Below are 23,370 nucleotides of genomic sequence, written 5' to 3'. Positions count from 1 at the left end.
TTTCAGTATATGTCTGCAGACACTTTTTTATGTACAGCAGACACTTTTAAAATCCCACAGCAGAGGAAGACAGAAAAAATAACTCAAATGCCCAGAAGGATTCTAGAAGTTTCAATAAATGCCCCCCAAGAGATTCTGGGGAAGCCTGCTGCCTTTCAAGGGTTTATGGAGAAAACAGAGACATAAACTACCTCAAAGTATTGATGTCCCTGAATGGGCTTTTGAAAGACATTGGAAGAGAATGAAAAATCATTGATGAAAGGGTTAGTGTAGCAGAAAGATGTTTGTTGGTTGTCAGTTGACACTTCTGGAGAGTTCCTGCCAAGGATATGGGTTACATATTGTAACCAAGGAGATAGAAACATATATTGGCCAGCCACATCTGAAGAATCTACAGGAACTAGACTTTTCTAGAGTTATGAAGAACAGGACTTTCATTGCTAAGCTTCTCGATAATCTCACTTAGAAGCTGAAAACAACTGAAAGTAGGGAAGCAAGAAAGAGCAATCTGGCCTAACCCCTGTGTGGCACATTTGGAATTCTTTGGGAAGAAGATGGCAAATGGACTTGGAAAAACATGGTCAAGTGCCTCAGGTTGGCTAGTCCTGACTCAGGCAAGCCCGTTGTGTTAACACATTAATGCTAATATAGAATGCTTGGGAAAAAATCTTATGTTAGAGGAGCAATGGCTGCCAAAAACCTACTGCGTTTTCTAGTAGAGCACCTATCGACAGTGAGACATTATTAATTTGTTATCTGCTTATTCTAAAGAGGTAGTGTATTGGGTCAAGTAGACCTAGCTTCAAGTTTAACCTTAGATACTTTTAGATTACATGTCCCTAGGCAAGTCACTTAACTTTCTTTGAGCCTCAGTTTCTATGTCTATAAAATGGGAGTCATGAATACCATTCTTTCATAGAATTTTTTGTGAGATTCAAATGAGATAATAGGTATAAAAGTTATTTTCAAACATTAAAGTTCTGTATAGGTATCAATTATTACTATCATCCCAAACACAATTAAGTGTTCTTGGCCTTAAAATGAGCTGTTGCTCATAAGTTCTGAGCCTGGGTATGGAGCCCAGTTTCAAGTGTAGACAAAGATCCCCTGACATATTACGACCAGTGCTAAGTTGGATGCTGCCTGCTGGGAAAGACAATGGTATTAGCCAACTATGAGTTCAGCCTGTACTATCAGTCAGTGAAGGCCCTCTTCCATAGGTGGAAACGAATCTGAAGCTACAGCAAAACCCATGAAAGAAGGGAAGATTATTTGTCACCCTGAGAAGGCTAGACTTCTCACATGAAAATGCATCCATAGGTTTGGAGCATCCAGCAGGAAGCATAACATCAATAAGGCTGAACTTGGCCATGCTGAACCTATGGAAGCCGCAGTTACTCTTGAATGACTGGCAGCAGGAATGGCTGGGTGATAAACAGCTCCTGAAGCTCTTGTTTGCTAAGAAGCAAGGGTGTGGCCTTCAGTGACTCAAACTTCATTTCCCTGAGGATACTTTGTTATTAAGAGAAGTTAGAACAATGCAATGGAGTTCTGAGTTGGACTGGAATTAATCCCACTCTTGGAAAGCATAAGACAACTGGTGCTCTCCAAGACACTTTGCTCTATGGCCATGAAAACACTCCACTTGGACACTTGAAACGAGAGAATCTTGGATACAGAACAGGTTTTACTGGCCCAAGATGACAACATATCTCTCTAAGTATGAAACTTGTACTCAATATAGATGTTAATCTACCAGCATACCCTACCTTGTGACCAGGCTGGTTCTTTTCTTTAAAAGGTTTTGAAATTATCTTTAAGACTTAATTGCCTCAGGGAACTAAAGGCTTGTGTCTTTCAGAAGGAAGGGAAGGGAATAAATATTTATTAAACACTTACTATGTGTCAGCCATTGTACTAAGCACTTTATAAATATTATCTCATCTGGTCCCCATGAACACCCTGTGAGGCAGGGGCTTTTACTATCCCTATTTTACAAGTGAGAAAACTGAGTCAGGCAGAGGACAAGTAATTTATCCAGGGTCGCATAGCTAGTAAGTATCTTAGACCTGCTTTGAACTTAGATCTTCCTGACTCCAGGTCCATTGTACTATATATCCATTGTGCTACCCAGCCGTCATTGACATCTTTTCCTGGCCACCTGAGCCTCAAAATCCAAGAGGAGCTCCTCCCTAATGTTTGACCAACAGACCACCCTGAGTAACATCAAGGTAGAGAAGCTGTGCTCCACTGAACCAACACAGTGTCATCATTGAATGTACTTAATGAATGTCCTTTAATGAACATGACTAAGTAAATCTGCCTTTGTTAAATATAAAATCTTCTCTGAGGACTTCGTTATTTTACAATATCAAAACTAAATTACCAGGAGACACACCAGAGTCTACCAGACTTTCCTACAGAAATGTATTTGGAAGAAAGTGAAACAAGCTCATGTCAATTAATTAATCACCAAGCATTTATTAAAAACCTGCTATGTGCCAGGCACTGTGCTAGGTCCTGGGGATCCAAAAATGAAAGCAAAACAATTACTGTCAATTGAGACAATCATAATGATGTTTTAAAGAAAATGAGTACCAGCAAACCATTGGAGCTGGGATATCTCTGGAGAGAGACAGAAAAAATATGAGCAAGACACTTCAGATCATTCCTTCCATTGTATGCAGTCAAACCAACCAGGAGCCAGAAAGCTTCTACAGTGACTGAGGGGTTGTGGAGAAAGTATTTCTCCATTTATGGTTTCCCCGTAAGGATATACTTTTACCAAATAGCCAATCAATAAACATATAGTAAACATCTCCTATATGTCAGGTACCATACTAAGTGCTGTGGATATAAGGTTGTTGTGTTTGTCCTTCTTTTTCAAATAAGACCATGACATCAGAGAAATGATGACATACCTTGCAGTTGACTTTGATTTGAGTGAGGCAGGGCTATGCAAGGTCACCAGCCTCATTTTCTCCTGCTGAGCCATTTGGGTCCAGTGGCCAGATATTCATCAGGATGACTAGAGACAGCCCAGTATGGAATGGGAGACCTTGGCCTTTTAGGATATAAAGAAAAAAAAGGAAGGCAGATCCTACCATTAAGGAATAAGGGAGTGATTTTCAGTATAGGCCACCCAAGGAGGAGTTGATCTCAGAGAAATCAAAAAATCTAGAACACTACTTTAGCACCCTCGCAATTAAAAATGTTGGGGAATATGAGGCCTGAGCAGGATCACATGCATATAATGCTCCCAAGAATGATTCCACAGGTTTTCCACATCTGCTGCTTAGATGAGAGCCATGTTTGCCTATCTGTTTGTACTTTGGTGTTGTCTCTTGGCTGACAGATCAGCTGAAGAAGGCCTACTGACTAGGTACAATGTTGGTTCAGAAATGCTCTGATGGAAAGATGCAAACTTATGATGCTCAAGTTTCCTGTCAAGAATTTCATTAAGTGAATAAAGTTCTGCTACAAAATCTGTGAGTGCAAGGACACACAAGAAAATGGATCAATAAAAGTTACCCCAGTACAGGTGCTTGAAAGAATGGGCAACTTGCCAGTCTACAAAAGAATAGTTAGCAACCTACAAAAATGATCCTTCACAACTACCTTTTCTCATTGAAGAATTGGTATGACTCCTAGGTGACCAAAAAGGAAAAGAGTGATGGTAAGTCAGCCAAGTGAGTTCCAAGAATTAGATCCCATGAACCAGCTGCAGAGAGATTATTAGATTTTGGGTGATAGCTTGGGAGTAAGTGATTCATGAAGGATAAAATTGTGTGTTGATATCCACCAGAAGGTTTGGAAAATCCAGCAGGTCTATTCTACCCTGATGCCCAAAAAGGGGAAAATGGCTAAAGCCAGAAGCTACTTGCCCTTACTTACTTCTGACAACTTCACCTGTTGAAATCCCTGGAGAATAAAGTTCATCCATTATGACTACAAATAGTGATAATCAGCCTGGGACATCACAAATTCAGCACCAAGACTGCAGAAAAATAAAGTCTGATGATAACAAGGATGTAGAAGTAGCAGGACTAGTTGGCCACTGGCCAGGCTCACTTTTGATATTCACGATGGGTGAATGGGATTGTCCAGGAATTCAGATTATACCTGTCATCGGAGTACATGTAACATCAGGTCTGTATGTCACCATAGCAAACAATGTCATGCTGCACCCTTGCTTTTATTATACTTTGCTATATATGCTAATATGCTGATGCCACAAATGCTCATGTTATCTGTACATCAATTGTTTCTACATGTTACTTCTGTGTGTGGTCATTGCTAAACTCTGTAATATGTCTTTTCAGTCTTGACTTCAGCCATCTCCTCCATGGTCTCTCTCATCAGCCACCTTTCTACACAAGAGGAACTTTCACCCTGGGGTCTCTCCTGATTGGTGACTGACTTTCCCAGACCACTATTTCAAAGGGGAAAAGCCCAACCATATTTAACTTCACTTCTAACTTTCTGATTATCTCTTCCATTACTTTTCCATCTACCTTGTCCCTAAGTGGATCCCCTATTACAGAGAGAGAGAGAGAGAGAGAGAGAGAGAGAGAGAGAGAGAGAGAGAGAATGTGTGTGTGTTTTAGAACCATGAACAAATCAGCTCTACCATTAATCCTAGATAAGGTGTATCAGTTGACTTCTCTATGACCTCCCTCATCCCAGTAGCTTTCTGGAAGTGGCCCTCCAAAGCTGCCACTCCCCCTTCGATGTTGTCTCCTTCATTAGAAAGTAAGCTCCTTGAGGACAAGAACTGTCTTCTTTTAGGTATTTTTATCCCTAGCACTCAGTACAATTCTTGGCATAAAATAACTGCTTAATATTAATGACTGCCTTTTCATTTATTCATTGATATAATAACATACATATGTCATGTAGTAAATGGGATTTATGTTCTTGGCATCTATGTATTCTTTCTTTATGTGTTCTTTCTTTGCTTCATGCAGTTAATGCATGGATGACACATCTCCCTGCAAGTGTACTATGTAACTTTATTCATTACAACTATAATATGCTAATTTATTGCATTAATGATGAATGTTCAGAGATATCCCAGTGTGCCCATATGATTTACAGGACTTGCAAAGTTTTACTTAGGAAAGGATGAAAAAACCATATCTTTTGGGATAGTATTTGTAACAAGATCTGCTGGTACTGGGACATCTTCCTTTTGGCTGGGGTGCCTGAATGTCCTGGACTAGTCTAACTTGAGGGTGTGACACAAGATGCAGGAGTGATGCACAAAATTTCAAGGAATTTGTAGGAAAAAGAAATGGAGGCTGAGAATACAACCCATCCTGACTGAATTACTGCAATTTTTTGATATTCAATTGGACAGAGGCAACTATCTGTTGAGCATCAGCTTTGAGGGTGACTAAACAGGATTCCTTTCCAGTATTAAGTTTTTAAGATTGATTAATGTATGAGTCAGGCTGATGCATCATTGAGTTTCTGTCTGGATCCTTGGAGCTATACAAAATCCAGGACCCTATCCTACCATATAGTTGCGACCAAGAGACTCCTGCTATGTTGCTCAGTCCCTGTGTGGCAACCTGTTGTGATTTAAATTGTGTCCAACTCCCACTCAACTGACAGATGTGAGGCTTTGGGTAAATTTATTAATTTCATGGTTGGCTCTGTCCCAGTCCAAGATACTGAGGGATGGAAACAGACTCCAACTTGAAAGATGATGGGGTAGGTTTTGCCTTGTGTTGTTGGAAATGACTGCAACATTCTGTGCTATATAGAATCAGTACCATGTGTTTCCTGATCCAATTAATTTTTTAAATTATGTATTTAAAATCTGCATGATGTTAATAAACTATCTACCACAGATAAGAGTATGGGGAACAAGTCAAGTAATCCCCAAAGTAGCACCTGGAATATAACAGTCTGACCCATAAATGGTGTTCAGCCTGAGGAAGCCTTCCAAGCTACCTGTTATATTCTTGGAGCTGTCCTGTTGCAGGTAAAAGATGATCATATCTATCACAGCAAAGTATAATGTAATATATGTTACTTTTTATATTATTTTATCTTATCCATTTGTTCTGAGAGCTAAAGAAAAACATTCATTTCTCACCCTCTTCAATAGAGTGATTGCAAACCCCTTGGAAGCTACTGATAATAAAACAGTAGAAATCTGTAACTTTTGGATAAATCATAGAACGTAGAATGTTGGAGCTGCAAAGGATCTTGGGTTATAGGATATTCTTTCAACAAATATTTATTAAATACTTATTATGTATACTGAGCAATTCTTTCAGAGAGCCTGGAATCTAGAAAGGGGATAAGATATCCACACAGACAGCTATAATATAAAATATTACGTGATTAAGAGAGTTAGAAATAAAAAAGTTGCTGCCTCTTGGATTGATCCAGAAAGGTTTCCTGGAAAAAGTGCCATTGAGGTGAGACTTAAAGGATGGGTAAGAATTAAAAAAGAAGTATAGGGAATTCATAATTCACCAAAATTACAGAGAACATCATACATCAAGCAAGTGGAAGGGTATGTTTCCAAGGAGTAGAAAGATGCTTTGTTTGGCTAGAGAGAATATATATATTACACAGAGGAAATTATATTATATAAGACTGATGAGTAAGGTAGTGCCAGATTGTATACCTGCTAGATTGTACACCTTAGCATACTGACAAGGAGTTCACACTTTACTAAGTAGGCAATAGAGAGCCACTGAAGGTTTTGAGAAGAGAAGTGATACAACCAGCTCTATATGTGCTTCAGTCAATGCTTTCAAGGATCTGTGATCTCACTGTCCAAAGATGAAGTTCACCCGTGTCCTCTTAAAAATCCTCTCCAATGGGATGCATGTTCAGGAGGGGTGAGATGTCCACTGAATATACACTTTCCTTTAGATTGCATGACATTTTGCAGGTACCAATGAAGCACAGGGAAGACCATCAGTTGTCTCTCACTTTCACTATGCAACTGACCCACATCTTCTTCTGGTCCTCTGGTTCTATGATAATTTTCTCATGTCACTTCTCCTGCCCATTTTTTTGTTGGTAACAGACAACTCATGTCTATGTGTTGTGTTTTTCTCCATTGCCTTTTGCATGATCCACAATCTTCATATCTTTATATATCACATATTCAGGCTCCATAGTCATATAACATGCCCAAAAGAATATTAGGGTTAAGAAGATAGGTCTTTGTTTCAAGGAGAGGAAGAAAGACTATTATAGCTGTGGTATAAAAGGATAATGTGGAGGGGAGGAAATGGAGAGCTGAGAGTAGAGGCAGAAAACCACTAGAAAGCTATTGAAGTAGTCTTTATTCAGTTGTTTCAATCATGTCCAACTCTTCATGACCCCACTTGGAATTTTCTTGGCAAAGATACTGGGGTGGTTTGTCATTTCCCTCTCTAGCTCATTTTACAAATGAGAAACTGAGGCAAACAGGATTAAGTGACTTGTCCACAGTTTCATGGCTACACATATCTAAGGTCAGATTTGACCTCAGGATGATGAGTCTTCCTGATTCCAGGTTTGGCACTGTCTCCAATGGGTCATCTAGCTGCCCACTGAAATAATCCAGGATCATGATAATGAAGATCTAAACCAGATTTTAGCAGTGAAATAATACAGGAGAAGATGGATTAGAGAGATGCTGTGGTGGTGAAATTCACAGAATTTGGTAACAGGTGATAGAAAAAATGAGGCAATAACAAGAATATCAAGGTAAATCACAAGGAAATAACTCCCATCGGTGCAGTGATCAATCAACTTCAGGAGACTGACATACCTCCTGCCTCTTGGCAGAGGGCAAAGTGGACTCCAGGTGCAGAACAAGGCATGCATTTTCACACGTGTACTGATTTGTTTCATCTGCTGTTGGTTACAAGGGAAGGCGAGGGGGTAGTCACTGAGATGGGACAGTGCTATCATAAAAAGAAAAGATCAAAAAATATTTAAAAGGAAAATAAAGCTATGACAGGTGAGGAAGAAGAATCAAAGACAACCTCTAGGTTGAATATATTAATATACCTTTTTTAAAAGAGCAAGTGACATCAAATAGAGAGATTCATAGTTTCATAAATGATTCTCTTTATGTTTGCTACTTTGTAGATAGAAATGCTCAGGGGATGGATTTATTGTTTGTAAAGTTCAAAATAAAAAAATATTTTATAACATAAAAAGAATTTACCAAAAGAAAGCTCAAGTTTTCAAGCATGAAAGACGCTTTTGACAATGGTGTCACAGACAGAATGGTGAATCCAAAAGGAAAAGCAGGTTTAGGGGAAAAAATAAATTTAGTTTAGGACATGTTAGCAAGACTGGTTCAGCGGGTAGAGCCCCAGCCCTGGAGTCATGAAGACCTGAGTTCAAATCCTGTCTCAGACACTTACTAACTGTGTGACCCTGGACAAGTCACTCAACCCTACTTGTCTCAGTTTCCTCATCTGTCAAGTGAACAGGAGAAGAGAATGGCAGACCACTCCAGTATCTTTGCCAAGAAAACATCAAATGAGGCCATGAAGGGACAGAACAACAATAGCAGCCAAACATGTCAAGTTTGAGGTGCTAGTGGAAGCCTGTGGATGGAGATGATGCAGAGGAAGAGTTCCTGTAAGCAGGTGGAGATGCAGAAAAGAAGTCAAGAGATTTGTGAGTCATCTACATAAAGATGGTGGCTAAAGTTGTAGGAGAAAATGAAATTGCAAAGGAAGAAAATAGAGAGAAGGGACTTAAGCCAGGACTCTGGGGAATATCCCCATTTGTAGATTGGGTAAAGGTTTGGGGATTTAATGAAGAAGAGAGAGAAGAAACAGAAAAGTAGGAAGAGAACAAGGAAAGTGTGGTATCTTTGAAGGCAAAGGGAGAAAAAATATCCAGTATAGTGAGGAAGGTTGTCAAAAACTACAATGTCAAAAACAGGTCAAGCAGGTTAAACATGAAAACAAGGCTAGAGGATTTGGCAATGAGGAGGTCATTAGTGACCTTGAAGAGGTCACATCATTAGAATGGTGGGTGGTGAAGGCAGAAACTCAACCGCAAGGGGTTAAGAAGAGAGGATAGTGAGTAAGTAAAGATATCAGGCACGGGCAACTTGTGGAGAAGTTAATAGTGAAGGTGGGTGGAGAGATGGGGCAATAACTGAAACAGATAGAAAGGTCAAGTGAGGTTGGGTTTGGGTTGGGTTTTTTGGTTTTTGTTTTCTTAGGATTGAGACATGGGTGAGTTTAGAAGCAGAGTCAAGAGGTGAAGGAAGATGAGAGACAGAGGATACAATATGTAGGCAGGAAGAAGAGAATGCAAGGAGGGATTGAAGAGGAAGAGGAGAAGGATGTGGAGAAGCAGAGGGAAAGGAACCAGTGGCAAAGGGGAGGATGAAGACTCATGAGAGAGACTGCTGGAGCAAGGCCCCTGAGGATGTGGGAGGGAATGAGTTCCAGGACATCATTTGAAGGTTTTTGACTTAATAAATTGTAAGGATACCTCTTCTGTAAGATGAAATGAAAGGAGTTTGAGGAATGGAGGAAAGGAACAGATTGGGCTCATATCTGACAATAGAGCTGAAAGCAACCCAAACAGAACATGCAGGACCTTGTGCTCTGTTTGCATTGGCTTCAGGAACCTGGGTTAAAGAGTAGATATTCAAGATGGTGGAGTGAGAGACTTAAAGCAAGCCAGGATCCTCATCTACTCTACAAACAAACAATAAAAATGCCAAAGAGAATAAAAACTTCAAGAGAAAATAAAAACCAACCAAACTGAAAGATGAACAAAGCAGAGTGGCAACACAATTAAACAATAGTTGTCCCTCAACATTCAAGGCCAAGGTCTCCCACCGCATCCTGGATAATTTCCAGTTGTCCTGATCTTTATCTGGCCATTGGGCCCAGATGGCTCCAGAGGAGAAAGTGAGGCTGGTGACTTTGCCCAGCCCTCCCTCACTTAAATCCAATTCACTTTCAAGTCATGGCATCACCTCCCTGATGTCATGGTCCTCAGAGAAAGAATGACAAGTGACAAGAAGAACAAAGCTGAAAGCAACCTTAGAACAGAGAAAGTCAGCTCTGGGAGGGGTCCTAAAGACCATGTAGTCCAACTATCTTATTGAGAGACAGTGAAACCAAGGCCTAGAATGGGTAAGTGATTTGCCCAACAATACACAATGAGTTTGAAATAGGGCCTAGACTAGAGGATCCAGGAGTCTCAACTCTCAGTTCAGCGGAAGGGCTAGGAACACCAGGAAAGGGAAACCTCACAAAGCCTTTCTGGAAGATCCCCACCAGAGTCCTCCTCTCAGGCAGCTACATAGGGGAAGGTGAGGAAAACAAGAAGGAAAGAATCTAGGAAGAGGACAGAAAGAGAAAGAAGAGGACAAGAGGAAGCCAGGCCAAGGGGAAGGAGTCAGTGGCATGAGAATAAAGGAGGGTTATCTTGGGCAGGCCCCTCCTCACTCTAGGCCTCAGTTTCTCTACCTATTATACATTGTAGTTGAACTACATGGTCTTTAGAGTCCCTCTCAGCTCTGATATTCTCTTTTTTTGCTTTTCTTTTCTTTTTTGACAAGGCAGTTGGAGTTAAGTGACTTGCCCGGGGTCACATGGCTAGTAAGTATCAAGTGTCTAATTTGAACTTAAGTCCTCTGGACTCCAGGGCCAGTGCTGTATCCACTGTGCCACCCAGCTACCCCTCTGATATTCTCTTTTCTAAGGTAGCTACCAGCTACAATATCAGATTAAGAAAGAAGGAGACTGGAGGTCTCTTTTTTATAATTTTTATAATTAATTTGTTTTCAGTTTTCAACAATCACTTCCATAAGTTTTACATTTTCTCCCCCTCCCCACTCCATCCTCAAGACAACATGCAGTCTTATATGGGTTTCTACACATACGTTCTTATTAAACTCATTTTCACATTAGTCATGTTGCATAGAAGAATTAAAATGAGTGGGAGAAACCATGAGAAAAAACAAAACAAAACTAAACATAACAAAAGAGAAAATAGTCTGCTTCCTTCTGGGTTCGGACTCTATAGTTCTTTCTCTGGATGTGGGGTCTCTTTGTAAAGGGAAGCACATCCTCCTACCAAACTGACTGGGCCCATCTGTCTTAGGTCTCTACCACTTTCCCTCTCTTCCCAATCTACTTGGCCCATGGTACAGCCTCCCGGGTCGCTTGTTCCATTGTTTCCTGGTCCCTCACAGAAAGGAACAAGAGGGACTTTGGCTAAGCTTTTGGTCAAGAAACAGGAACCTATTTAAGCTCTCTCATGTGCCTTGCTCTACACCAAAGGAGCACTAGTAGGCATCAGGCCAGGGCCAGTCTCTGTTCTTGGGGAGTTTACAGTCTAGATGGGCAGTATCAGGGAAAGAACATCAGTGAGAGACCCGGGAGTCAGGTTTCAATTCCAGTTCTTCCACTTTAATTTCTCAGGTGATTTTTTTCCCTCTCTTGACCTCAGGTTTCCTCACCTGTAAAAGGAGGAATTTGCACTAAATGGTCTCTTAAGTTCCAGCTCTGACATCCTATGAATCTGTATATAAGATTAACTAACACCAGGCACCAAATGCCGTGCCTCTAAGAACAGACAATGTTGGAGCTCTCTCAGAGGAAGGTCAGACTTCTGTGAGTTGGGTAGACAGCAAAGGCTTTTTAGAGGTGTGAGGCAAGCTGAAAAATGGGCAGGATGTGGCTGGGCAAAGGAGAGGGGGCATTTCTAGATAGGGAAATAATGAAAGCTAAGATAAGAAGGCACAAAAGTTAAAGGCATGTTCAACGATAGTGAGGAAACCTTTTAACTAAAATAGAAAGTCCAAAAATAAATTCAAAAAGGTGAAGTGGGGGTACTCTAGTAGAGTAGAAAGAGGTCTGGATTTGGAGCCATGGAGTCCTTCACATCACAGAATCTCAGAGCTGGGATCTCAGAACTCCTCAGTGGCTATCTATCTATTCCAAATCATGTCTGAAAAATAAGTCCCCCTGCAACATACCCAGTCAATGGCCAGCCATCTTCTCTGCTTGAAGAATTAGAGGTGCAGGGGACTGTGAAATCCACTCCCTCCTGTGCTCTCCATTCCACTTTTATATAACTCTAATGTTTTGGGAGGGTATCCCTGACATCAAACTTAAATAGGGCTTTTCTCACTTCTATCCATTGAGCCTAGTCCTGAACCCTGGAGCCAAAAAGAACAAATTTAATCCTTCCTCCATGTGGCACCTCTGTGAGTTTCAGTCTCCTCACATAGAAAAAGGAAATCATGTTACTCACATTCTTTATACCTAGGACCTGTGTGAGGAAAAAATTCTGAAAACCTTAAGATACTCTACACACAAGTTAATTTTATGGAGAGCCCTGAATATCACACCTAGGGGAATGGGATCTCCCTTCTGGGAGAAGGGGGAGTTGGTAGAATCTATTGAAAGTTTTAGGAAGGTTAAAGATGGCACCTGGATCTGGGATTTCACCAGGACATGTAAAGGATGCTGGAGCCAGCTCTAACCTGCTCAGGAGAGCCCACTATTAAATTTTCAGCATGAACATTTACAAACCAGAAATCAGCAAGTACTACAATCAGGGCTTGATCTGCTGTTTTGTTGATTGTCTAGTGGTGTCAAACTCTGATAGAAACAAGGTCCACTAAGCTATACATAAGGATCCCTGAGGGCTACCTGTTGACTTCGTTTTAAAATGTAATGTTATCTTGGTTTTATTGTATTGTATTTTGTTAATATTTCTCAAATACTTTTTAATCTGGTTCCAGCTCACTTGGACACATCTGGTCTAAATTTAAGAAAGTGATGAAGAAAACGTTAATGATGCAGATTAAGCTTAAAAGAATGTACCAGGTACATTTTTTTTTCCCTAGCGAGACAGTTATCCAGTATTTCCTATCACATCCTTGAGTAAAGGAAAACTCTGAGAAGAGGAAATGCTTTTTACCAAAGCAAATCAGATCATCAAGGTCAGCTAGTTGGTTCAGGAGGATCTGAGTTCAAATGCAGCCTCATACTAGTTGTGTGACTTTGCACAAGTTGTTTAACCTAGCCTCCAAAAACAAAAAAGCAAATCACTAGTTTCTCTACAGTAAAGTCTTAAAGAGTCACCTAGAGGATGGTGAGTTCGTGTGACTTACCCAAGGTCACACAGCTATTAAGTGTCAGAGGCAGGATTTGAACACAGGTTCTCCTGGCTTCAAGAGGAGCTCTCAAACTTCTTCCTCTCTTCATAGGCTTTGGAGACAAAGGTCCTAGATTTGAATCCCGTCTGGTTCACTGTGCGCTACAAGCTGTGATCACTTCCTTTCTAAACCTGTTTCCTCACCTGTAAAATGAGGAGATAGGATGATCTCTAATATTCCAGACTTAATCCTATGATCTTAATCAGTTCCCCAACCTCTCCAGCCCCACCTTTGCTTTAGTTGAGTTCTAGATGTTGGTCCCCTCTGGAATTAATTAATTCCTTCTAAAATTCCTTCTAAAGATAACTTGATGAAGACAAGATGAAAAGGCTTGGAGCAAAGCTATCAAGCTGGAAGGAGGAGCCTGATCCAGCCCAGGTGGAAGAACTCCTTCTACAAGGGCCCAGGGACTGTTCTGTCACCTGGCCAATACTCTGGAGCCATTATGCAAATGATTCACAAATGACCACAGACAGGGATTATCCTGATTACTGGGTAGGTCAGGACTAGGGCTGAGTTCATAAAGAGCTTAAACTACTGTGGGCTGGCTCTCCAGCAGCTCCAAACCGCTCTCATTTCCTTCTCCTTTCAAGGTTTGCCACCCACAACCAAGTAGTGCTGGCCTCAGTCAATCACCTGAATTCCTCATTCTCCCCATTTGTATTCTAAGGGTTGGACTATTCCAGAAAGCGAAGTATGAGGAAAAGACCAGAGGTCCTAACCATGCTGTTAACTAACTGCATGGCCTTGGGTAAAATGCTTCTGACTGGGTCTCAGTCTCTTTATTATAAAAAAAAGGGAAGGTTTGTACTAAATGATTTCTATAGTCTCTTCCAGTAACATTTTGTGAAACATGTGATGTTATATTAACCCACTTTTTAATAGAGACATCAAGTGACTTACTCAAAGTTCTACAGCTAGATGGAGGAATAGCAGATTCCAGTCTGCCTGAAAGCCCTGATCTCTTTCCACTATCCCACGCTTCCTCTGAGGTCTCATCAACTTTAACATTCTATGTTACGTTTCTATGTTAACTAGGACCCACATATTTTGAATCCTCAGTTCTTGTGTATAAAAACCCAGACTAAATCTCAGAAATAGTTTTCCCTCCCCAGAGAAGGAGAGAAATCCCAAGTGAAGGCTTTGAGAGGCTCATAGGCCGTTCTCTGTGGCTTCTGGCTTCTCATTTGTAATTTCAGAAAGGGAGGCAGGGCATAAAACTGGATGATTTGGGCTAAACTCTCAGTTCTTTCTCCTAAGTCCCTTCCGGCTCTAGCATTCTACATTTTAGGTAACCCTTCAGTCTTAACACAGTCTTTAAGGGCCTTTTCCAGGTGGGGTCATTTCAAATGTTTTCATTTTTGTTTTGCTTGGTTTTTTTAGCATTTCTCTCTCATTCTGAGGTTATTGAGTATTTCCTCTGGAATTAGCAGGGACAGTTTGAGACAGAACCAATTTTGCAGTTCTAAAAAAGGAGATTTTTTTCAATGACTTCATGGAAGGTTGGAAAGGGAAAAGGAGGGATGACAGAAGTCACAGGAAATTCCATTTGGGGACCAAACTGAATCCTCTGGGCAGAGATTATGAAGCCTTCTGGGAGTCTAAGGGGGAATAGGATTTATCTCACTTTTTGGACTACTGACTAGATGTTCAATAGATTAAATAAATATTTATTCAGCATCTCCACTGTGATAGAGATTCCATTTCTTTCACATATACTCAGAACGCTTAGAACGATGCCTGATGTTTTAGAACGTTTCTGGGTTTCTTTTCGGGAAGCCATTAAGCCTAAAGAATGGAGGTAGAGAATATCAGCATTGTAAAGGAACTTAAAGCAAGGGTTTTTTTTTTCCTTTTTTCCTTTTCGTTCTCCTTCCTCCCTTCCTCTCCCCATCTCTCTCTCTGTCTCTCTCTCTCTCTCTCATTCTTTCTCTCTCTTTCTTCCTTTTTTCTTTCTTTCCACTCTTCCTTCACTTTCTCCTTCCTTTCCTTTTTTTTTTTTTTTGAGACAGTCTTATCCAGGCTGGAAGTATAGTGACAACCTATAAGACTATTTCCACTCTGATCAGCATGAGAGCTTTGACCTCCACCCTTTCTAACCTGGACCATTTTGCTCCTCACTAGGTAAACTGGTGCCACATCCCCTTCTGGAGGCTCCCCATGTTAGTGTTGAATTTAGTGCTAATACCGCATTACAGCTCAAAACTTCAGAACTCAAGAGATCCACCAGTCTCTGTCTCCCCAGTAATGGGGCTTTTAAGTACATTCTACCTCAACCAGCAGAACTAGGGTTCTTCAGGGTCCATAGAAAAGGTCTGTGGATAGATTTCAGGAAATCTATGAACTTGGATGTGAAAAATCATCTTTATTTTCACTAATTTCTAAATGAAATTTAACATTTTCTTAAATTATTTAAAAACATTACTTTGAGAAGGAATCCATAGGTTTCAGTTATTGCAAAAGGGGTACATAACACATGCAAAAAAAGATTAAAAATCATTTCCTACTTTAGAACGTAGAATATTGGAGATGGAAGTGACATTAAAAATCATTTAGTCTAGCTCATTCATTTTGCAGATTGAGAAACTTCAGTCTCCTGACTCATAGTCCTGAGATTTTATAATGCACAATGAAAAGCACTGGTTTCTGTAGGACTGGTAGAATCCATATGTCCCTGCTCCTAGACAGGTGACTCTGGACATTCCATCACCCCTGTCCCAGCAGGTATATGGGAAGCAAGAAAGAAAGCAATGTCATATAGCACTCACTCACTAGTCAATGAATCAGGAGGTCTAGGGTTTTATGCCACTTCTAATGGTTGTTGTAACTTTAGGCAAGTCATGACTTCCCTTCTCTGAACCTCAGTTCCCTCATCCACAGAGGAGGCAGTTGGGAACTAAGAAGCAGGGGGAGAGAGAAGAGAACAAAATTTTAAAACATTTTTTGTTCTTTAAGTCTAAATTGTTGGTCCCCACATCTTCTCAGACTGATCTCCAAGCCCAATCCTCCACCTCTCTTACTTGATTTTCAAAATCCTTTTTGAGCTCTTCCATGGCCTAAGACCATTGAATATTTATTTTGGAGGTTTGGGATACAGAAGCCTTGACTTTTATGTCTTTCCCTGCTGGTAAGCATTGTTCTTCCTCATCCAAAAGGATGGGAGAAGATATCTGTTCACCAAGAAAGTAACCTTCTATAGTCTTATTTTTTTCCCCTTTTTTGGGCATTTTCCCAACCAGTTACTTGACTTTTGGGTCCTTTGTCAAGAGTAGGGTATACTCTCGGAATCTGTAAGATCTCAGTTCCTCCAAGGTGGCACAATCAAGCATGTACTGGTCTGGGCTCAGGAAGGGATTTTTGTGCCCAGAATCTTAGCAGTTACTTCTCCACAGCTACCTAGCCTCCAGTTCCACCAAGTTAGCACTGGGGACTGATTTTCAGATAAACTGGATGGGCAGGGCCACCATTTGGTGTGAGACAAAGACCAGCTAACCCAGGGCCTCCACATAGGGCAGTGGCAAGAATCAGCTCCTCAGTGCCCCCAGGGTTTTTACACTCCAACAATGGATGCAGCTGCTGTGCCTGCCGATGTGGCCTCTGCGGCGTCTGCCTAAGGCCACAGCTTTGGGAAAGCCCTTCTCCCTTCCTGGCCAACTAAAAAAACCCTTTCACTGACCTTTGGTGCCTGTAGTCTGAGGGATCTGCAGACCCGCTGCTACTGGGACTGGGGATTCCACGACTAGAGATTCTGCCCCTGCGGGTTGTTCAAGAGCCGTGCCCTGCAGCCAAGGCTGGGCTGGGTTCCACTCTGTGTCTGGTGTAACAGACGTTTCCTGTGGGCCTTTCAGGACACCGTGGGCTGGAAATCTCCTCCACTCTGTTGTTCTCCACTTCTGCTGCTCCAGAATTTGTTGAGAGCCCTCTCTACAGGTATTTTATGGGCTGTGTGGAGAGAGCCTCTGTATCTGCGTCTTCCTACTCCACCATCTTGGCTCCATCCCTTGAGGTAATTCTTTTTGACAGCTCTACTTATACCATTGCCAAACTGAAACGGGGGCATTACAGGAAATCATAGGAAGCCCCAATTCTTAATGGACATGAATGAGAATGGAGGAGCAGGTCACTGCTCCTAAGGTCTCTAAGGTCCCCATTCCGTTCCCTCTCTCATCTGTTCCCTCGCTCATCTCACCCAGGGATAGGAAAGAGCCACATGAACTTGTGTAACGGGACGAGTTAGAGCCGACCCCTGTCCATTGCAGGACGCCACACTGAGAGCCTGCCTAAAATAACCTGGGGGCTTGTCAGTAGGGGTGGAACTAGATGGATTTCAGGAGGAAAGGTCTCATCTTTGTTGGCAATGTGGCAGTTCTTTGTCCAGTTCTGGATGTCCAGTGGAGAAGACACCCATATAAGGAATAGTGTTAGGTGATAGGTTCAATGTATAGGCATAGGAATGTTCACATAATTAAGACTATATATGCATGTGAGCTAGCTGGAATAAATGGAGTTCTCACCACCTTGTCTCCCGCCTCATTTCATTACTCACTAGATCAAGGCCTCTTGCTGGACAAGAGCCTAGGGTCAGGGTTTAGGGATCCCTGAAATGGTCTAGGGGACCCCAACAAACTTGAAGTCAAGAAATCAGAGTTTTCTAGTCTCTGATCTTCCACTCTGGGGAAATGGCTTTTCCTTCCTTAGGTTCAATTTCCTCATCAATAAAAGGGAAAGACTAGACCTGACACCTTCCAGCTCCAACCTTCCACATTTCTGTTTTTTAAGATTCCTTCAAGCTCCAAAATTCTATGTTTATGTTCTAAAATTTCTTCTGGCTATTCCATTCTATGTGCTAAGGTCCCTTCAGTCCAATTTTCTATTTTCTAAGAACAATCCCCCTAATGTTCTATGTTCTATGCTCTAAAGTCCCTTCCAATTTTGACTTTCTAGGCTCTGAAATAATTTGCTTGGGTGTTCTGTTTTATGTTTTCAAGTCCCTTCCATTTCTGCTGACATTCTATACTCAGCTCTCCTCCATCTCTGATATTTTATGCTTTGAATTTCCTTCCAGCTTTGACATCTTGGAATCTATATTCTAAGGTCCCTCCCAGTTTTTGCATTCTGTGTTTGATTTTCAAAGGACCCGACTAACATCAACATTCCCCACTTCTCAGATTCTGAGGACTCTCCATTCTGGGATGTTGCTTTCCATGGCCACCTTCCAGGAACAGGTGAGTGAAGGTAATTACTGTGGATGATTATGTGCTTTACCTGGTGAATAACAAGTCATCTTATTGAAGGTTGAAGGGGCCACGCCCCTGCCTTTGAATGCTGGCTTCCTTGCCTGAACAGTGTCCTCAGACTTCCCTCATTAATGTTCTTCCGTCTGGCTGTTGGCTAACACTGTCCTGTCCTTTCACCAAAGTGCTGAGGGAAAGGGGAGTCTGGGGCCCCTGGAACCATCATGGCTGGTGAGTGGAACTTGGGCACTAGGCCACGGGGTGGGGGGAGGGATGATTTCCCTTTAGAAATAGAGATGTCCTTGTGGTCCCTGGAATTTCACTGGAAGATGAGACCTTTGATTGGAAGACCAAGCAGAATTGTAGATCCCCAGACTTAGAGCTAGAAGGAACCTATCTCCTCCAATTCCTTCATTTGATAGATAGGTAAATTGAGGCTAAGGGAGAGGGAAAAAACCTGCTCAAAGTCACACAGTGAATTAGCAGCCAGACTTGGGACTAGAACCAAAGCCTCAATTTAAATTCAACAAACATGTACCAAGTGCCTACAATGTATAAGGAAAACTATATGATGCATTGGGAGGAGCATGGGACTAGGAGTTAAGAAATGTAGGTTTGAGTCCCTGCTCTGCCATTCGTAATTGTGTAGTCTTGGGCCGATTCATCCCCCATTGTGGGCTTAAGTGCCTTCATCTGTAAACCAATGAAATTGGCCTCATGATGATTTTTTAAAGTCCTTTCCAAAGCTAACATTTTATGAATTTGCAAAAGTAAGATGGTATTCTTGGCACTAGGGATACAAAGGTAGTGGTGACATAGACCCTATTTTCAAAGCAATTATTGATTAATGGAAAAAGGTGAAGTATACAAATATCTAAGGTACAAAGGAAAGAGTGATAACTGCACATAAAAGGGCCAGGCAGAACACTATGAAAATTAGAGAAAGAGGACCTGATTGAAGGGAAGGAGGAGGGAAATGAAAAAGAAGAGATCAAGGATGGTTTCATGTAGGAGATGGCATATAATTGAACCTTGGAAGAAGGGAGACAGTTTACCAGATGGAGATATAGGGATGGAGATGGATAGACAGAAGTCATTCTAAGAATGGGAAATTGAATGGGGAAAAGCATAGGGATGAAAGAGAGCAGGATGAGAACAAGTGACTGAGGGGAGTTTGGTCTGAATGAAACATGAAATGCATGAAGGGAAGTATGGATGAGGAGGTAGGTTGGAGTCAAATTATGGAGGGCTTTGAATGCCAGACTTAGAAAAAAATAACCTTGGCTTTATTCAGTAGGCAATGATTTTTTTTAGTGGAATCCCTAAAAGCTATAGATTCAAAGCCAGAAACCTGGATTTGAATCTCAGCTCTGACCTTTCCTAAACTATGCTACCAAGCACAGTCACATAGCCCGTGTGAACCTCAGTTGCTTCTACTCTGAAATGTGGGTTATAATTTTATATTCCCTGTCTTGAAATATGGTTGTATACTAACTTTCTTTTTAAAAAAAAATCCATAGAGTATCATAGAAATGTAAACTATTATTATGAGCCGGCTGGCAATTCCCAGCTCTGGTACTTGCTACCTGTGTGACCTTGGGCAAGTCACTGACACTGTCTTGGTCTTGCTTTCCTCATCTGTAAGATGATGGAACTGGATTAGATGATCTTTAGACCAAGTTGTAGACCTCATTTACCTATATCTCATGAGTAGTGAGGAAAATTGGAAGGGTAATGATAGGGGCCAAAGGCTTTTTCATTCAGCTCAAGGACACTGCACTAAACCCATGTGTCTCTAGCTGGAAAAAAGAAGACTCTCACTTGGGGCCTAAAGAATTTCTTCGTTCCAAACCCAAGTAGAAATGACAAGGATATCATTTTCTTTGGTCTTTCACAAAGGGGAGCCTAGTTCAAGGTCTTGGATAGAGCTGGCACTCAGTAAATATGTGTCGATTTGGTGTTTAAAAAAAAACCATTCCTAATCTTCTGGACTTAAGGAAAAGTTGATGATGCATAAGCAGGGAATCCAAGGGCCTAGCCTATAATCAGAGACTGTGAGGACCTCCTCCCTAACACGTCTGGTCCCTAGCCGACAAGTTTAAAGGGCTGTTAAAATCCTGAAATAGTAGCTCACCTCTATACAACGCTTTACAGGCCACAGGGTGTTTTACATCATCATATCATTTGATCCTCAACATCCCTGTAAGACAGGTATTGCAAGTATCTTTCTCCTCATTTCACAAATGAAGAAACTGAGGCCCAGAGAGGAAAAGTGATTTCCACGCAACTACCAAATGCCAGAGCTAGTGTTCAAAATCTTATCTATCACCTCCAAGTCCACAGCTTTTTTCTACCCATGTTCTATTTTTTTCTATTGTTACTTTTTTCTTCTTCTAATGTTTAAGCATTCTTTGTGGGCGTATGGTTTGAGAAAGAATCAGTTCTTTATAATTAATGCCCAAAATGCAGATAATTTAGCAAGGACACAAGCCCCACAAGAGTTCATTGAATTTGGTTTAGTTTCTCTTCCTTGAGAATCCCTAAGCCTGTTAGTTTCTTAAAACCATCTTGGATGGGTGGGCATGAGAATCAAGGGCCCTGGAGCATGACTATAGCTCCACATTTACCCTGGAAGCTCTCTGCATCAGATCTTGGAGAGCTGCCATGGAAAGAGCCAAGACTTATCAAAAGATTTAGGTTTAAATCCCAACTCCGAAACTCACTTATCTGTGTGATGATGGGTAAGCCACCTAACTTCTCTGACCTTCAAACTCCTCATCTCTAAAAATGGGAATATAATTCTGGCACTTCCTATCTCACAGGGTTGTTTTGAGGAAAGTGCTTTGAAAATTTTAAACTCCATAGAAATAGGGATAAGGCCCAGCTCATTTCATTGGTACAGAGTGAGTCAATAAACACTTGTTAAGCACCTACTATGTTCAAGGCATTGTACTAAATCTTGGGAACATAGAGAAAGGCTCTCAAGGAACTCACATTCTAATAGAGGAGTGAACATTCCAATAACTACATACAAACAGGCTATATGTAGGATAATTTGGAGATATTCAACACAGGAAAGATATTAGAATTAAGAGAGATGAGGAAAGGCTTCCTGTAGAAGGTGGGATTTTAGCTGGGACTTGAAGGAAGCCAAGAAGTGGGGATAAAGAGGGGGATGATTGGGGAGGGGGGAGGGGAGAGGGACAGGCAGTGAAAATGCCCTGAGACAAGAGCTGGAGTTTCTTGTGTGAGGAACAGCAGTGTCACTGGATTGCAGGGTGGGCACATAAGGGGAGGAGTGTGTAAAGTATGAGAAGACAGGAATGCTGGGTAGGGGCCAGGGTTTTAAAGCTAAATGGAGGATTTTATTTAGAGAACTTCCAGATAAATTGCCCCTTTATCTGGTCGGTGAAAGCAGGGAGCTCTTTGTCTATAATTTATAGTCTTAGAAAGTGCCTAAAATACTAAGATGGAAAAGGGTCACACAGTCAGAGAGGGTCAGAAATGGGACTTCACCATGTCTTCTTGGGTTCAAAGACAACTCTCTCTCTCTTCACACCATTTCACTGCCTCACATAGAAATGTGAGTTGAGACAATTGGGAGCCTGCTTGGAGATTTTTTCTTTGAGCTAAGTTTCTCTATGCCAGGAAGCTGTCTCTGACCATCCCAACCTATAGGAATCTCTCCTTTCTGGAGCACTTAGCGTCTGTCCCTCATTGAGCCCTGTTCATACTCAGCATTGTGTTGTGCTCATTTGTACATATTTCATCACCCTGAAGAGGACACATAGAAAGACCTGAGTTCAAATACAGCTTCAGATGTTACGTGGCATGTAACCAAAGAATCCAAGGAATTCCTCAAAGGATGGAGAGCCTAGGGAAAGATTTTTCTCATTCTGTACAAGTCACTTAATCTGTATTTGCCTCAATTTCCTCAACTATAAAATGAGGATAATAACAACACCTACCATATAGGGTTTCTGCGAGGATCAAATTGGATAATATTTGTAAAGTGCTAAGGCATAGTGCCTGGCACGTAGTAGGTACTATTGAAATGCTTATTCCTTTCTCCCCCCTCTCATTTCCATAATGCAAAGGTTTTGCAAAATATTCTCTTCACAACAATCCTATGAAGTGAGCAGTGCAGATATTACTATCTCCATTTTATGAGTGAAGAAAATGAATTTCCAAGAAGTTAAACTACTTGTACCCATAGTAATGGTCTGAGGTAGGATTCAAACCCTGGACTCCTGACTCTAAGTCCAGGACTCTTTCCATTGTGTCAACCTATTGTGTAGGGGTCCACACAATCTCCCCAGCACCAAGTCTTATGAGTAGTCAGCACCAAATAAAGGCTAGCAGATAACTCAGGAAGCAGTGAGGTATGCTAAAGAGATCTAGAACTGGAGACAAAAACTGAGCTCTAGCACCAGTTCTGCAGATAACTCACTCTATAAAATGAGGCTAAAGAATCATTCATGTCTTTTCCAGTTCTTTCAGAGTTCTAGGTTCAAGGATCTCTCCTACCCCTGATGTTCTATGTTCTGTATTCTAAGGTCCTTTCTAGTTTTGATATCCAATATTCTAGAGTCCATTGAACTTCAAGTGTATTTTCTATGGTCCTTTCCAGGTCTGACTTTTTGTTTGTTTGTTTAAGATCTGACATACTGTTTTCTGAATGTTAATGTCCAATGGAAACATTCACTTAATCCAAGATTCTGTCTGTACTGGGGATGACCTGCGATTGATGGGCCGTTGCTTTGCTCAAGAGAGAAGTTAATGATTCTTGGTCTACATTGGAAGAATTAGTGAAACCCCTAATTAATCAATTAGCTGTAAAGGTCAGATGTCAGTGACATATTATTCAAGGACATAATGGAACAGATTAAAAATCAATTACACCTCAGAAGCACTCTGGAGAGACACAGGGAGGGGATAGCTCTTGGAAGACTACCTAGCTTAAGTGAA

At 41.2% G+C, this 23,370-nt stretch overlaps 1 protein-coding gene across 1 annotated transcript in view; it reads left to right on the top strand.

Moving 5' to 3' along the window:
* The first annotated feature begins 18,547 nt into the window (after window positions 1-18,547).
* The window catches only part of TGM6 (transglutaminase 6), a 48,206-nt gene continuing 43,383 nt past the window's right edge, over window positions 18,548-23,370 (top strand). The window contains exon 1 of the mRNA XM_072632397.1: window positions 18,548-18,633. Coding sequence (XP_072488498.1) covers window positions 18,627-18,633 — 7 coding nt within the window. The 5' untranslated portion in view covers window positions 18,548-18,626. The remainder of the gene's footprint in view (window positions 18,634-23,370) is intronic.

This window comes from Notamacropus eugenii, chromosome 1, assembly GCF_028372415.1.
Source record: "Notamacropus eugenii isolate mMacEug1 chromosome 1, mMacEug1.pri_v2, whole genome shotgun sequence".
NCBI classification, from domain to species: Eukaryota; Metazoa; Chordata; class Mammalia; order Diprotodontia; family Macropodidae; genus Notamacropus; species Notamacropus eugenii.
Note: the sequence above shows the minus strand (reverse complement) of the source record. Positions and strands in the feature narration are given on the sequence as shown.